The sequence below is a fragment of the Salmo salar genome, chromosome ssa15 (genome assembly GCF_905237065.1).
Source record: "Salmo salar chromosome ssa15, Ssal_v3.1, whole genome shotgun sequence".
NCBI lineage: Eukaryota > Metazoa > Chordata > Actinopteri > Salmoniformes > Salmonidae > Salmo > Salmo salar.
Window position 1 is genome coordinate 88329507 of NC_059456.1, and position 17196 is coordinate 88346702.

The 17196-nt window shown below is 42.3% G+C and overlaps 1 protein-coding gene across 5 annotated transcripts; it reads left to right on the forward strand.

Moving 5' to 3' along the window:
- Positions 1-5081: 5081 nt before the first annotated feature.
- LOC106572517 (POU domain, class 6, transcription factor 1) lies at positions 5082-17023 on the forward strand. Of its 5 annotated transcripts, none has more exons than XM_014146750.2 (12): positions 5082-5465; positions 6430-6525; positions 7050-7094; positions 7741-7957; positions 8106-8260; positions 12338-12599; positions 12729-12937; positions 13169-13288; positions 13514-13756; positions 13923-14052; positions 14228-14396; positions 14901-17023. In XM_014146750.2, the coding sequence occupies exons 2-12, from the start codon at positions 6472-6474 to the stop codon at positions 15247-15249; spliced, it is 1953 nt and encodes a 650-aa protein (XP_014002225.1). In that variant the 5' UTR covers positions 5082-5465; positions 6430-6471; the 3' UTR covers positions 15250-17023. The 5 variants fall into 5 exon arrangements, with proteins under 5 accessions (XP_014002225.1, XP_014002224.1, XP_014002227.1 ...); XM_014146749.2 differs by having other exon boundaries at positions 5087-5465; positions 12726-12937; XM_014146751.2 differs by having other exon boundaries at positions 5089-5465; positions 7741-7930; positions 12726-12937.
- Positions 17024-17196: the final 173 nt, after the last annotated feature.

Below are 17196 nucleotides of genomic sequence, written 5' to 3' on the forward strand. Positions count from 1 at the left end.
TGTTTGTTTTGGGTGAACGTAATTGTATTCGTGTTGGGGCCGGGATGACTCCCGGGCGTGAGCGGTGAGCCAGGTGTGCCCCGTACAAAGCCCACGGTGAAATCGGCTCAAAACAAAAGTGACATAGCCAAGGCTAGATTAAGCATGTGGAGTAATGAGTAGGATTCCTTGTTTTCACATGCAAAAGGTGATTGCTTCTGATTAAAACGCTTTATCTGCTTTCCCAATGAAGAACTCTAGTTTAAAAATTCAGACATATATTTTATGGAAAAGAGATGTTGTATGTTTCTGGACGATGCACCATGCCGCCTTTTTGACAACATGACCGAGCGACGCACATTCCTGTTTGATTTTACCCGTTTACGTCACAGGCCATAGACCGGTACACCCCGGCTCAGGTCAATAGAACTCCCTCAATGGCTCCGCTACTCCCATTCAATTGGTGAAAGTGTGTGAGCTGATGTAAATTGTTTTTACATTATTTAACTGGCTCAATTTTGTTGGTAGTGTTCTGTATATTTACTACATGTTCCGTGGTATGAGAAACATGGGCACCTTTACCAGACCTAGATAAACTGTTCGATAACATTAATGAGAATGAAAAACAAATATTTGCAATAGTCAGCAAGGAGCTAATCGTGAACACAGTCGTGAAGATGCCTTCTTCTCACACACACCAACACATTAATGAAGATGCCTTCTTCACGTCTGTGTTGTTGTGAGTGGACCATGATAGTTCATTAGTGATATGGACCAGAGGAACTTGAAGCTCTCGATCCGCTCCACAACCCCGTCGATGTGGTTGGGGCGTGCTCGGCCTTCCGTTTCCTGAAGTCCACGATGTCGTGTCTTGCTGAATCATAGTGGAAACAGTAAGAAAACATTAACGGCGTTGCGTTGGTCAAGTAGAACTCACAGTTTAGCTTCTTAGCTAGCTAACTTACGTTAGCAGCTGTTAGCTAGCTAGAGAGCTCTTTTGTCTTGCTCCAAATAATGACAACGCCTCTTCCCCCTCAGGAGATTGAAAATATTCGGCATGGGCCCTCATATCCTTAATTCATTTTTTTATTTAACCTTTATTTAACTAGGCAAGTCAGTTAATAAAAAAATATTATTTATAATGATGGCCTACACCTGCCAAACCCGGACGACGCTGGGCCAATTGTGCGCGCCCTATGGGACTCCCAATCCCGGCCGGTTGTGATACAGCCTGGAATCGAATTAGGGTGTCTGTAGTGACGCCTCAAGCACTGATATGCAGTGCGCCCTCCTCCCCACAAAAAAAGTTATACCGCTGCACCATAGAGAGCATCTTGACTGTCTACCTCACTGCTTGGTATGGCAACTGATTGGCATCCGACCGCAAAAGCTGATGCTCCTGTTTATAATCAACCCTGCCACTTTATCCCTAAAAAACAATTTGAAATTGATAATTTATCAACATAATTTATCAATTGGCAAGATCTCACCACATCAACACTAATGGGTGATGATATGGATGACATAGCATATTTATTGAAAATATTTTTTATACATTATTCTGATCATTAGGTGACCGGTAGTCAATTCTTGGCAGGAATATTTCAGCTTTAATGATAGAGGACATTGTGATTGAACAGACAATAGAGAGCACTGGCTATGGGTTTAATGAAAGATTTAAAAAATCTTGGCTCTCCCTTTGAGCTCCCGTGCACTACAAATTCAAGGAATTCATAACAGACTTTTGCTTGCACAATACAGGTTCAGTGGACCCACTTATTGTATGGGATGCCTTTAAATGTGCCTTTAAAGGCTTTTCAATTACATTTTCATTCCAAAAAATGGTCTCGTCAACGGAGAATAGAACATCTAACATTAGACATAAATGGTGTAGATAGGCTAAATGTAATACAGAAGCACTGAATAATTTAGACGCAAAACAAAAAGAGTTTGAGGAAAGTTCTGGTTTCATTTATCTAAAAAACAGACTAAATTGGATGGGGAATGGTAAAAATTCACCAAGTTTTTCCCTAAACCTTCAATATAGAAAAGCAACCAAAAAGAACCTACAAAAAATATTAAATAATGATGGAGAAATTCTTCTCACCAACAGAGATTTTGTTCTCTTGTCAAATTCATACAACCTCACTTGACGATGAGTTTTGTGACATCCTTCTCCCCACAACAACAAACAATCTTCTGCAGGCCTAATTAATTGCACATGACAAACTATTGTTAGAAATTGATTCATTTCAGATGGGGAAAACCCCTGGTTTCTACAGCATTCCAATAAAGATATAAACTTTGTATGAACTACTGAAATATCCATTACTATCATGTGTTAATTACTCATAAATGGCAAAATGTCAGACATCCAAAAGGAGGGACTGGTTTATCTCCTACTAAAGCAGGAGCCAGGGAAGCAATACAAAGACCCAGTCTCTTTTTAAAAAATGTGGAGGCTCCTCACCTTTCAATGTTGTGATGCAAATAAATATTGGCAAAATCTATTGCTCATAGAATAAAAGACATCTAATTCGTCATGATCAGACGTATTGACATATTGGAGACATTAGAAAACTACTTGAAATAATGGAAAACTATTTTATTAGAATGCAGGGAAGCCAGGTATAATCTTTATAGCATATTTTTAGAAAGCTGTGTCTAGGATCTGTTTATACAGTGCATTCGGAAAGTATTCAAACCTCTTAACTACAGCCTTAATCTAAAATTGATTAAATTGTTTTTTCCCCTCAATCTACATACAATATCCCATAATGACAAAGCAAAAACAGTTTTTTAGAAATGTTTGCAAATGTATTCAAAATAAAAAACTGCTATCACATTTACATACAGTTGAAGTCGGAAGTTTACATACACCTTAGCCAAATACATTTAAACTCAATTTTTCACAATTCCTGACATTTAATCCTAGTAAAATTCCCTGTATTATGTCAGTTAGGATCACCGCTTTATTTTAAGAATGTGAAATGTCAGAATAATAGTAGAGAGAATTATTTATTTAGGCTTTTATTTCTTTCATCACATTCCCAGTCGGTCAGAAGTTTACATAGTATTTGGTAGCATTGCCTTTAAATTGATTAACTTGGGTCAAACGTTGGGAGTAGCCTTCTAGAAACTTCCCACAATAAGTTGGGTGAATTTTAGCCCATTCCTCCTGACTGAGCCGGTGTAACTGAGTCAGGTTTGTAGCCCTCCTTGCTCGCACACACCTTTTCAGTTCTGCAACATGATGCTGCCACCCCCGTGCTTCATGGTTGGGATGGTGTTTTCGGTTTGCAAGCCTCCCCCTTTTTCCTCCAAACATAACGATGGTCATTATGGCCAAACAGTTCTATTTTTGTTTCATCAGACCAGAGGACATTTCTCCAAAAAGTACGATCTTTGTCCCCATGTGCAGTTGCAAACAGTAGTCTTACTTTTTTATGGCGGTTTTGTAGCAGTGGCTTCTTCCTTGTTGAGCGGCCTTTCAGGTTATGTCGATATAGGACTTGTTTTACTGTGTATATAAATACTTTTGAACCCGTTTCCTCCAGCATCTTCACAAGGTCCTTTGCTGTTGTTCTGGGATTGATTTGCACTTTTCTCACCAAAGTACATTAATCTCTAGGAGACAGAACGCGTCTCCTTCCTGAGCGGGATGACGGCTGTGTTTGAGTTTATTTTATTTTTACAGGGACAGTGCACATTAATCAACGTTTCAGTAAAAGTGCCGGTTTTAGCCAGCCGGCTAATTTTCAACCGCAGTCCCTGGGCAGGTTATAGTGTGGTCTCATGGTGTTTATACTTGCGTACTATTGTTTGTACAGATGAACGTGGTACCTTCAGGCATTTGGAAATTGCTCCCCAGGATGAACCAGACTTGTGGAAGTCTACAATGTTTCTTCTGTGGTCTTGGCTGATTTCTTTTGATTTTCCCATGATGTCAAGCAAAGAGGCATTGAGTTTGAAGGTAGGCCTTGAAATACATCCACAGGTACACCTCCAATTGACTCAAATGGTGTCAATTAGCCTATCAGAAGCTTTTAAAGCCATGACATCATTTTCTGGAATTTTCCAAGCTGTTTAAAGGCACAGTCAACTTAAATCTGACTTTTCCCCAATTTGAGCATATTTGTTTCAAATGTTAAACCTACAATACCTTATACATCCAGTTGTTTCTCCGTTTGTAAGTCACCCACCAAAAATCTGCTGTTTTGCCTGTGTTATTTGTGCTGGTCTAATTCCTAAAATGGAAAAGCAGAAGAATCTGTGTGCTCTATAGTGATAATAGTTTACATGCTGCTCTTCGATATCCCAGGTTTGTGGCATCGATGAACAAATAATTAAATCTTTACTTCAAAGTCAGATGTTATTATGTTATGTATAAAAGGCATTGTTAACTATTTATTCTTCTTTAAATTGTTGTGGTTCAGGTATTTGACATGATACATTTTTTTTGTTTATTGTTTTTACCCCCTTTTCTCCCCAATTTCGTTATATCCAATTGGTAGTTACAGTCTTGTCCCATCTCTGCAACATCCATAAGGACTCGGGAGAGGCAAAGGTAGAGAGGCATGCAGCCTCCGAAGCACGACCCCGCCAAGCCGCCCTGCTTCTTGACAAGCTGCTCGCTTAACCCGGAAGCCAGCCTCATCAAGGTGTTGGAGGAAACACGTACAGCTGGTGACCAAAGTCAGCGTGCATGAGCCTGGCCGCCACAAGGAGCCAGCCAAACCCTCCACTAACCCTGACAATGCTGGGCCAATTGTGCACTGCCTCGTGGGTCTCACGGTCACGACCGGCTTCTACACAGCCCGGGATCGAGCCTGGATCTGTAGTGACGCCTCTCGACCGCTGAGCCACTCGGGAGGCTTACGTGATTGATGGGTGACTAGGTGCATTGTTGTCAAGTAAATATGCTTATTCATTCATGATATGGATACATTCTGCAACGAGTTAGCTGGCTTTGAATCTGCAACAGAACATGTCAACAAGTTAGTTCTGAATTGCTTTAATACAGCAGTGCATTCGGACACCATTAATTTAAATAGATTTCACCTCGTTCATATACTGCACATAATTTTTAAGATGCACTGTCCCTTTAAGGCAGCCATGGCTCCTCTCGAGTCGAGGCCGACATTTTTCAATGCAAGATTTTCCTTGCATAAATTATGTTCATGACGTAGCGCTAAAGGCCACATTTTTAGTAATTTTGGTGGATTTTACAGAAGTCGCTTTTAGGAGACATATGGAGGAATATGTGGGTAATCTGAATTGCAGTACCAAAGGACCGTCATTAAATATTGAGAAAGAAAGGATCCTGACGTTGCCAACCCTCCTTATCAATGCAAAAATATATTTTGTGTGCAGCCATAGCGCCTGACTGGTGCTGTGAGATGCATTTTTAATTATGTGTGACTAAAACAAACTGTGGCAAAGCTTTTTAAAAGGGGAGAACCACAGAAATAAGACATTTTTTTACGGTAAGTTGTTCGCTAAGATAGGATGCGTAAGATTGCCATTGGCTATATAGCGCGACGAAATGGCGAGAGGAAATGAGTTTTTTTCGTTAATATGCAATGCTCTTAATTAGCATAATTTATATATTTATGATAAATAGAGGGAAATACATAAAATGCAGTCCCCAAGCATGGAATTGCGGGCAATTTTTTTTGTCGCGCATATTTTATGGGTAACATCGTGTCCTCAAATAGGTTACACTGCGAGATTTATTGTGGCTAGATTAGGAGTGGCCAGAGTACGGGGATCAACACCTGCCGAAGTTTTGACAGATCAATCATTTCTGTGTTGTGGTGTGCTTCGCGCGACTGATCTTTTTGATATTACGTCAAAATATAAACATTTCCAATAGTCATTTGTCAGCTATAATCATTCTAGAAGGCTAGATTTGTTGGGGACATAGGCGGGCCTGTATCTTCTAGGCCGCTTATGATCAAGAAGCTGCCAATTCTTGGTGCATTATATGTTTAATTTGTCATGAAGACATAAATAAAGTAATACAGTCTATTATTATCACTGTGTGTGCACCCCAGTAGCCCCCAGTATACAAGTACACTGGACTTAATATCCTAGGTGTGACTTCTATTTATATTGCTGTCACTTATGTGGCATCATATGATTTGTTAATTTTATACCCCAAGACTACAGCTAGAAATCAAATTGTCACAGTATTAGATAGCGCTCCCACAAGACACTATTGTGGGAGCGCTATTTAAGCGGTTTGCTATTGAACAGTCATTCGTAGCTATAATAATAATAATAATAGTTTCATCTGGAGTAGCACAAATGTCTCCAACCATTAGGCCTAATTCATAGATTTAATAGAAAAAGTATCAGCACACCACATAGATGGGGAAAAAACTATTCACATAGGCAAGCCTAATACCTGGTAGTTTTGATGTTACATTATTATCTTTCCTTACTTAGAATGTCAAGACAATGACTGCTTGGTGGTGAGAACACTAAACCATGGACCCTCAGGATCTCCCTGCTGCTGATGCACCCCTCACTGTCAATGAACAGGTACCACTAACTGCTTTGTAAACACTACATGATTTCACGTCAGTTATACACCCCTGCCCAAATTTCCTAACTCTCTGTGTTGCCTCTGCCTCATAGTCCTCTGTCATAAGCTATTGCCACATCCATGTCACCATGTATTTGGAATGATTAACCCCACACAGTAATATTGAGGTTGATATAGTAGCTATCCAAATGTCATCAATTAATACCGATTCGGTAACACTCCTATGGTTTCTGCTATACTCTGTCATGCTTATTGATTAATTGTGTATGTCTACTCCATCTGTGTCCTTTACACGCATAGTCAGCTAACTAAAGCAATGTCTTTTTTGAATTATGAGCGGGGCTCTCAGAAAGTATTGTTTGAGCTGCTTGTTGGCTGATCTTTGTTGTTTTGTTGTAGTCATGTTTTTTTTCTCCCATTTGTGTGTGTTTATTTTGGTTCATTGTGCCCTAACGTGTGTGCTTGGGCTCTCTGTTCTCCTTAGCCATTCACTGTCTGACTGCAGAAGTATTTTTTTCAGCCATTAGGTTCCTGCACTTTGAAATACCCTGCCAAAGACAACCAGGTATGCATCCCTTCTTTCCTGCATTGCACTCTCTCTGTCTGCACCTTTCTCTCCAGCTCAGGTTTTCTCCCTGCCTCTCCTTCACATCTTTCATGGCTGGATCCGTTCATACATCATGTGTTTGCTTTGTTATATTTACTAATAATATACAAATTGGATAATTAGGATAGGATACAGATAGGGAAGCTGTCTACCACTGTTGACAAGAACTATGACAGGTCATACTCCTATGGAATGGTTTGCTCATGTGTAAACTCATGTTCTGTTCCACATGTAACCAATACACATGGTCCTCTACCTGAGTTGTCTCAGTAGGTTGAGACTGAACGGTACTAAATTTAACTCAATACATCAGTGGAACGATACTGAGCCTAGTTAGATATTTATACCATATCATTGTATTATTACTACATGATTACCTCTCGGCCCTCCTCCTCATCATGACTCGGAACAAAAACATCCACGCTGCTGTGAATAGATGATGATGAGTCATTTATTGTGTATAGTTGCGTGACTTCTATTCATAAAGTGTCTCAGGAGTGCAGATCTAGGATCAGGTCCCTTCTGTCCATCTTATCCGTTATGATCTGAGACACTTTATGAATACGGACCCTGGTCTTGTGTTGTGCTCTCCAATGCTGTGCAGGTGATAGTGATGTCTGGTCACGAGACGATCCGAGTCCTGGAAGTGGAGGTAGATCAAGCCTCTCTTCCATCCTCAGTGCCTGATGGGAGGACTGATTCGGGGGGTGAAGATGGGGGTAATCAGGCCACGGAGCAACCTGAGGCAGGCATGCAGGACAGCCCGAGACCACCCCACAACGCTGGGGGAGTAGGTGAGCCCTTTGTAGGATACCGATATGGTAGGTTAGACTCCATGCAATACAGATTATACTGCATTTTGTTTACCGTTTCAGCGTGAAAATATTTCAGTTTTAAAAACCGAATTTAAGAGTGAGGTGTGGTGTGTGCTGATGGTAGAATAGCAGTGTGTTCTCTCTCTGCTGTCAGTGCTGGAGGACCAGGTGGCGTCTGTGGAGTCTGCAGACTCGGGTGTCCAGACTCTAGCACAGACTGCAGTTCCCATCAGCGTCTCCCTGTCGCAGTCACAGACCACCATGCCCATGACTGTGCAGAGCTTACAGGGCTTGCAGGGCTGTCAACAGGTGAGAACAATTAAACAAAAATAACATTTCAACTACTTTTAGTGTAGTCATCGGTCATCCTGTTTATTTTTTTCCCCCACCTTCTTCTCCTTTTCCTCTCCCATGCATCACACTTTACCTGTCTGGATCTCACGTCTTCCTCCCTCATAACTGACAGAAATGCACGGGGTGGCTAAAAACAGACCTCCATCTTCTGCTAGCTTGCTACCCATGGCTCGGCTAGCTGTCTGAATCGCCGTGACCCCAACCAACCTCACTACTCACTGGACCCTTATGATCACTCGGCTAAGCATGTCTCTCCTTAATGTCAATATGCCTTGTCCATTGCTGTTCTGGTCAGTGTTTATTGGCTTATTTCACTGTAGAGCCTCTAGCCCTGCTCGTTATACCTTATCCAACCCTTCAGTTACACCACCCACACATGCGATGACATCACCTGGTTTCAGGGATGTTTCTAGAGACAATATCTCTTTCATCATCACTCAATGCCTAGGTTTACCTCCACTGTATTCACATCCTACCATACCTTTGTCTGTACACTATACCTTGAATCTATTTTATCGCCCCCAGAAACCTGCTCCTTTTACTCTCTGTTCTGGACGTCCTAGATGTCCAATTCTCATGGCTTTTAGCCGTACCCTTATCCTATTCCTCTGTTCCTCTGGCGATGTAGAGGTGAATCCAGGCCCTGCAGTGCCTAGCTCCACTCCTATTCCCCAGGCGCTCTCTTTTGTTGACTTCTGTAATCGTAAAAGCCTTGGTTTCATGCATGTTAACATTAGAAGCCTCCTCCCTAAGTTTGTTTTATTCACTGCTTTAGCACACTCTGCCAACCCGGATGTCTTAGCCGTGTCTGAATCCTGGCTTAGGAAGACCATCAATGACTCTGAAATCTCCATCCCTAACTACAACATTTTCAGACAAGATAGAATGGCCAAAGGGGGCGGTGTAGCCTGCAGAGTTCTGTCCTACAATCCAGGTCTGCACCCAAACAGTTTGAACTTCTACTTTTAAAAATCCACCTCTCTAAAAACAAGTCTCTCAATGTTGCCGCCTACTACAGACAACCCTCTGCCCCCAGCTGTGCTCTGGATACCATATGTGAACTGATTGCCCCCCATCTATCTTCAGAGCTCGTGTTGCTAGGTGACCTAAACTGTGACATACTTAACACCCCGGCCATCCTACAATCTAAGCTTGATGCCCTCAATCTCAATCTCACACAAATTATCAATGAACCGACCAGGTACAACACAAATGCCGTAAACATGGGCACCCTCATAGATATCATCCTAACCAACTTGCCCTCTAAATACACCTCTGCTGTTTTCAACCAAGATCTCAGCGATCACTGACTCATCCTGCATCCGTAATGGGTCTGCGGTCAAACGACCTCCACTCATCACTATCAAACGCTCCCTGAAACACTTCAGCGAGCAGGCCTTTCTTATCGACCTGGCCCGGGTATCCTGGATGGATATCGACCTCATCCCGTCAGTAGAGGATGCCTGGTTATTTTTTTTCAATGCCTTCCTCACCATCTTAAATAAGCATGCCCCATTCAAGAAATTTAGAACCAGGAACAGATATAGCCCTTGGTTCTCTCCAGACCTGACTGCCCTTAACCAACACCAAAACATCCTGTGGCGTTCTGCATTAGCATCGAACAGCCCCCGTGAACCTTTTTAGGGAAGTTAGAAACCAATATACACAGGCAGTTAGAAAAGCCAAGGCTAGCTTTTTCAAGCAGAAATTTGCTTCCTGCAACACAAACTAAAAAATGTTCTGGGACATTGTAAAGTCCATGGAGAATAAGAGCACCTCCTCCCAGCTGCCCACTGCACTGAGGATAGGAAACTCTGTTACCACTGATAAATCCACTATAATTGAGAATTTCAATAAGCATTTTACTACGGCTGGCCATGCTTTCCACCTGGCCACCCCTACCCCGGTCAACAGCACTGCACCCCCCACAGCAACTTGCCCAAGCCTTCCCCATTTCTCCTTCTCCCAAATCCAGTCAGCTGATGTTCTGAAAGAGCTGCAAAATCTGGACCCCCACAAATCAGCCGGGCTAGACAATCTGGACCCTTTCTTTCTAAAATGATCTGCCGAAATTGTTGCAACCCCTATTACTAGCCTGTTCAACCTCTCTTTCGTGTCGTCTGAGATTCCCAAAGATTGGAAAGCAGCTGCGGTCATCCCCCTCTTCAAAGGGGGGGACACTCTTGACCCAAACTGCTACAGACCTATATCTATCCTACCCTGCCTTTCTAAGGTCTTCGAAAGCCAAGTTAACAAACAGATCACCGACCATTTCAAATCCCACCGTACCTTCTCCGCTATGCAATCTGGTTTCAGAGCTGGTCATGGGTGCACCTCAGCCACGCTCAAGGTCCTAAACGATATCTTAACCGCCATCGATAAGAAACAGTACTGTGCAGCCGTATTCATTGATTTCGACTCTGTCAATCACCACATCCTCATCGGCAGACTCAACAGCCTTGGTTTCTCAAATGATTGCCTCGACTGGTTCACCAACTACTTCTCCAACAGTTCAGTGTGTCAAATCTGAGGGCCTGTTGTCCAGGCCTCTGGCAGTCTCTATGGGGGTGCCACAGGGTTCAATTCTTGGGCCGACTCTCTTCTCTGTATATATCAATGATGTCGCTCTTACTGCTGGTGAGTCTCTGATCCACCTCTACGCAGACGACACCATTCTGTATACTTCTGGCCCCTCTTTGGACACTGTGTTAACAACCCTCCAGACGAGCTTCAATGCCATACAACTCTCCTTCCGTGGCCTCCAACTGCTCTTAAATACAAGTAAAACTAAATGCATGCTCTTCAACCGATCGCTGCCTGCACCTGCCCGCCCGTCCAGCATCACTACTCTGGACGGTTCTGACTTAGAATATGTGGACACCTATAAATAACCTAGGTGTCTGGTTAGACTGTAAACTCTCCTTCCAGACTCACATAAAACATCTCCAATCCAAAGTTAAATCTAGAATTGGCTTCCTATTTCGCAACAAAGCATCCTTCACTCATGCTGCCAAACATACCCTCGTAAAACTGACCATCTTACCGATCCTCGACTTTGGCGATGTCATTTACAAAATAGCCTCCAACACCCTACTCAACAAATTGGATGCAGTCTATCACAGTGCCATCCGTTTTGTCACCAAAGCCCCATATACTACCCACCACTGCGACCTGTACGCTCTCGTTGGCTGGCCCTCGCTTCATACTCGTCGCCAAACCCACTGGCTCCAGGTCATCTACAAGACCCTGCTAGGTAAAGTCCCGCCTTATCTCTGCTGGATGGTCACCATAGCTGCACCCACCCGTAGCACGCGTTCCAGCATGTATATCTCACTTGTCACCCCAAAAGCCAATTCCTCCTTTGGCCACCTCTCCTTCCAGTTATCTGCTGCCAATGACTGGAACGAACTACAAAAATCTCTGAAACTGGAAACACTTATCTCCCTCACTAGCTTTAAGCACCAGCTGTCAGAGCAGCTCACAGATCACTGCATCTGTACATAGCCCATCTATAAATAGCCCAAACAACTACCTCTTCCCCTACTGTATTTATTTATTTATTTTGCTCCTTTGCACCCCAGTATTTCTACCTTGAACACTCATCTACTGTCAAATCTACCATTCCAGTGTTTTAATTGCTATATTGTATTTACTTTGCCACCATGACCTATTTATTGCCTTTACCTCCCTTATCTCACCTCATTTGCTCACATTGTATATAGACTTATTAATCTACTGTATTATTGAATGTATGTTTGTTTTACTCCATGTGTAACTCTGTGTTGTTATGTGTCGAACTGCTTTGCTTTATCTTGGCCAAGTCGCAGTTGTAAATGAGAACTTGTTCTCAACTTGCCTACCTGGTTATATAAAGGTGGAATAAAATTAAAATAAAATAAAAGTAACCCTCTTACTCCTCCTCCTACCACCTCATACGCCTCCTTCCACCTCATACCCATCCTGCTCCCACTCCTCCCACCTCTCACCCCTCCTCCCACCTCTCACCCCTCTTCATCCTCCCTCCTCTTGTAGGTTCTGACCCAGGAGGGTCTGGCCACTCTGATGACGGGGATGATGGCCCAGACAGGCTCCCTTGCCCAGCCCCTGCTCATCCCCATCAGCATGGCAGGGTCCATGGGGGGCCAAGGAGGCCTGGCTGTCCTCACCTTCCCCACCAGCAACGTAGCCACACTCCCTGGCATTTCAGGTGCCAGCCAGGCCGGAAGCCTCCTCAAACTACCCTTTGCTGGCTTGCAAGGCTTACAAGGATTGCAAAGCTTACAAGGGCTGCAAAGTAAGACATGGCAGAGATGCACTTCTCAGAATGCAAAGCATTAATCATCATCATTGAATCAACAGTCAAGATTTATTTGGCTACCACATGGAGCTTTACCTGTATGTTTGTTCTCTTCTTTCCCAGCAGCCACTGTGCTAAACTCTGTCCAGCCCCAGCAGACAGTCTTCCAGCCTCAGACAGCATCGCTACAGCAGGTCCAGGCAGCTATGCAGCAGGCTCAGCAGAACTCGCAGGTGACTGCAGCCCAACTAGGCCAGGCCATGCCAGCCGTCTCTCAGCCCAACGTGTCTGTGGCAACACTCCAGTCTGCAGGCCTCTCCATCAACCCTGCCATTGTAAGAATGTGTTTCTCTATTGTTATTGTGATGTGTGTGTGTATTTGATTTTCTGTCCTAGACGTGTGTGTTTGGATTCATAGTCAGCAAGCCATGTTTTTTACTTCAAAGTTTGGACATGTCTGTGGATAACTTGAGCAAAGAACCTAATCCACGTGAATATACTTTGTATTCAAAATGATCACATTATCGACAGTAGAATAATCTGGATGCCTCTGTTTCTTTCCCCAGATCAGTGCTGCGTCTTTAGGGGCTCAGCCTCAGTTCATCAGCGCCCTTACTTCCACTCCCATCTTCACCAGTGCCATGTCCGGAATCACCAGCCAGATCATCACCAACGCACAGGGACAGGTGTGCAAACATTTAACAAACTCACTATTTAGCAAGCACCAAATTAAGAATCACACTATTTCAACCAAGAGGTTTTAACGGTCTATTACAGTTGTATAAACTGTCTATAAACTGATCATTAAGTTTATAAAGAACTTATAAACCCTCTTTAAATCCTTATATCCTATAACTTGTACAGTGTTACTGACAAATACATACCCTAATTCTCTTCAATGTGGCCTCCAGGTGATTGGAACCATCCCCCTGATGCTGAACCCTGCATCACTGACTGGAGGGGCTGCTACTCAGACTCTTAATCTCCAGGGTCTGCAAGGCCTGCAGGTGCAGACAGTCCAGCCACAGCTGGTTCTGAACACCCAGGGCCAGATCATTGCCACCATAGGGAATGGACCTGCTACAGTCCCCACATCTGCAGCTGTAATGCCTAAGCCTACTGCTCCTGTGACATTCTCCAAGCCCAGCACTCAGGTACTGTAGGCTCTCCCCCCTCCATTAATTTGTCCCTATGAGTGCTTTTGAGTGGTTTTGAGTGGTTATATTTTGTGTGAACATTTGGTTAAACTGGAAATGGTTGGTCTTTATTGGATGTAACCATTAACCCATTGCTGACATTGACATTTCCCCTCGGGCTCAGGTAACAACAGTTACGCAGTCACCTGTGGTCATCGCCCCACAACCGTCTGGAATGAAGACAGTCACTCCAATCTCCTCCTCAGTCCCTATAACCTGTGGAGACACACCCACTGTCAGCCAGCTCGTCAGCAGTGCGTGGTTTCACTTTTTAATTTTCCTTTTATTTAACAAAGGAAATTCACATTGAGATTGAACATCTTTTTCAAGCGAACCCTGGCCAAGAAAAAGCACATGTTCTCTCCAAACATTGATCTTCTTTTACAAGTAGTTTGATATTTATTCTGGTTTGTCTCTTCCCATCTTAAGAGCCACAGCAAGGGGGCACAGATGAGGAGGGCATTAATCTGGAAGAGATTCGAGAATTTGCCAAGAACTTCAAGATCCGCCGGCTATCCCTGGGGCTGACGCAGACACAAGTGGGACAGGCCCTCACGGCTACAGAGGGTCCGGCCTACAGTCAGTCTGCCATCTGCAGGTAAACTCCTCTGACCTACTGGGTGGTGGCATCCCACAGTAGATAGGTTTCTGAAATTCATTCTATCAAATATGCTAAATAGTGTATGTTGGTATGCTACGGACAATGTAGTTCAAAGGCTACATTTTGAAAGTCTTCGTACTCGTAGGAAAATCACAGGATGGTAGCTCTCACAAAAAATACTTAGAGACCAGTGCCCAGATTCCCAAAACCTTAAGAAGAAACGTCTTCTTAACTGACATTTTTCCCTTAACTATAGACTTAAGAAGCAAGTTAATCAAAGTTGCTATTCCTCAAAGGTTCTTGCAAATCTTATTGCTCTATTTCTTATGTTTCTTCTTAAGCAAAAAGTTAAGAAGAAATTAGATTCTTGAAAATAATTAGAGACCAGATGAAATGGGGTTAGGTGTTATTTTGAAGAGTAGATGTTGGGTACAATCTGGTTGATCAGCGGCTACTGTGTAATTAGTTTAAAAGTTGTTGCTCCTCTGTTTCCTCTTGCAGGTTTGAGAAGCTGGACATTACACCTAAGAGTGCTCAGAAGCTGAAGCCTGTGTTGGAGCGATGGCTGGCCGAAGCTGAGTTGTGGAACCAGAAGGGTCAGCAGAATCTAATGGAGTTTGTGGGTGGTGAGCCGTCCAAGAAACGCAAGCGTCGCACCAGCTTCACCCCGCAGGCTATCGAAGTGCTCAACACCTACTTTGAGAAGAATGCCCTGCCCACGGGACAGGAGATTACGGAAATCGCTAAGGAGCTCAACTACGACCGTGAGGTTGTCCGCGTATGGTTCTGCAACAGGCGGCAGACACTGAAGAACACCAGCAAGATCAATGCGTTTCAGGTTCAGCTGTAAGCCTGTGCAGTAAGTAGGCGTGGACTAGTGGGGAAGTTGGCAGAACAGGATAATCAGCTAAAGAAGAACGTTTTGTAAAGACAGTAAAACAGTAAACCCGAGTAAGTTTCAAATTATATGGACTTTGGGAAGAAAATGAAAGACACTGAATGACTCTTGAACTGAGTCTTACTATATGGGACATAGAATACTCACTTATCTCCATATTTTTTGTGTGTGTGGGAGAGAGAAAAAAAGACATTGCATGTGAAACGTGATGGGGTTTAATGTTCACAAATCCTCTATCAGTTTGACAACCTCTTGTTTCATTTATTGTTATACCATGTTATTATGTAAAACAATGGATGAAATTTGATGTGGTTTTATACACTTAAAATAACGTTTTTGTGAATTGTGTGGCAAATGCCCCCAAAAATATTTGGTTACATTACATTGTTACAGTTGTACAATGTCAAATTACAGATATTATGCTGGTGCCACCAAAATAGTTTTGGAATTTGTATCTCTTTATTAAGTTTGTGTGATTCTGTATGTGTAATGTGTGAATGTAGTCCGAATACTTTAAGAAAGTATTCTGAGTCGGAAAAAGTTTACCATGGTAAAGGTTGTCATTTAGATGAGTTAATCTGTAAAAGCCACTTACAAATCTATTGTTTTAAATAGTTAACAGATGACTAGAGAGTGAAAAGAGTTGAAAACATTCCCTGTCTCAAATGAGTCAGGCACCAGTGCTGTTTAATGTGTACTGTGTATTGAAAATACTTACATAACATAAACAAATCATCAAATTAATCAAATTGATTGAATAAGACAACTTGACTATGTGAATTAATTGATTCATATATTGTAGTTTTGATCCATAGAAAATACGGTTTCTCCACTGAAAGGAATGGTCAATTAGGGACAAACAAAATGTAAGGACTTATGGCTTCCCATCCCTTTTTTATAACCTTGTAATTCTTTGCACTTTAGTGACTTTAAAGTTATCTGTAGCAAATACCAACTGGTTACCCATCATATTTAAGTGGTCGATAAGTAAATGTTTTGCATGGCATACAGATTTCTAAATGTTTTAACGATCAAACTTCTGTGCGCCATGAGCATTAATTTTGTAAGGTGATATTTACTTTAGGCAGTGGTACATCAAAGAAAGAGAATAAAGTACAATACTTTATTCTGGCCCAACTGCATATAATTTGTCTATGTCTGTGATATGCCATGCTGAGCAGTGTAAGAATTAATTTGTTCCTCATAATTGCCTTTTAAGACTGACAATATTTCCTTTCTCTCTGAAAACATAACTGTTATATGAATCCTGTGTTATGTTATCCATACACAACTGCCATTACAGAAGTAGCTATAACCAACAACTTGTAAAAATTTTCACCAGTGAATTGTCTGTCTGAATAGTTTTGAGATGACAGAATGCAAATGCAAATCGTAGGTGAACACATTTTAATAGTGTAGTTCTAAGAATTAAACTAATTCTACTAATCATTTTGTTCATGTTGGGCATAGGAAAATGTGTGCAGTATAAAACCAGCGATACATCTGAATTACTGAATACAGCTGAATTACTGCACTGTTGGAGCTAGAAACACAAGCATTTCACTGCACCTGTGATAACATCTGCAAAATATGTGTATGCGACCAATTACATTTAATTTTTATTTCAATAGAATCTGTGTGAAATCATTAAAGTGATTAAACTGTTGGATAATTTTGGATCATGGCATTCTCTGCCTAATATTAATAAATGCTTACTGAAAACCTCCCATGTGTTATTGTATTGTGTACCACTATGACTCTTGACTTAATTATGTTTTTGTTCCACTGGATATCATAAGGTGAATGCACCAATTTGTAAGTCGCTCTGGATAAGAGCGTCTGCTAAATGACTTAAATGTAAATGTACACCATATGCCTTTGCGTAAGCGTTATGGTTCT

What these genes read in the sequence shown, in the direction of transcription:
- LOC106572517 (XM_014146749.2), top strand. Translation starts at nt 6,472, where the DNA reads ATGGACCCTCAGGATCTCCCTGCTGCTGATGCACCCCTCACTGTCAAT. An exon ending in CCCTCACTGTCAATGAACAG is followed by an intron (nt 6,526 to 7,049) that starts GTACCACTAACT and finishes TATTTTTTTCAG; the next exon opens with CCATTAGGTTCCTGCACTTT. An exon ending in GCTTGCAGGGCTGTCAACAG is followed by an intron (nt 8,261 to 12,337) that starts GTGAGAACAATT and finishes CTCCTCTTGTAG; the next exon opens with GTTCTGACCCAGGAGGGTCT.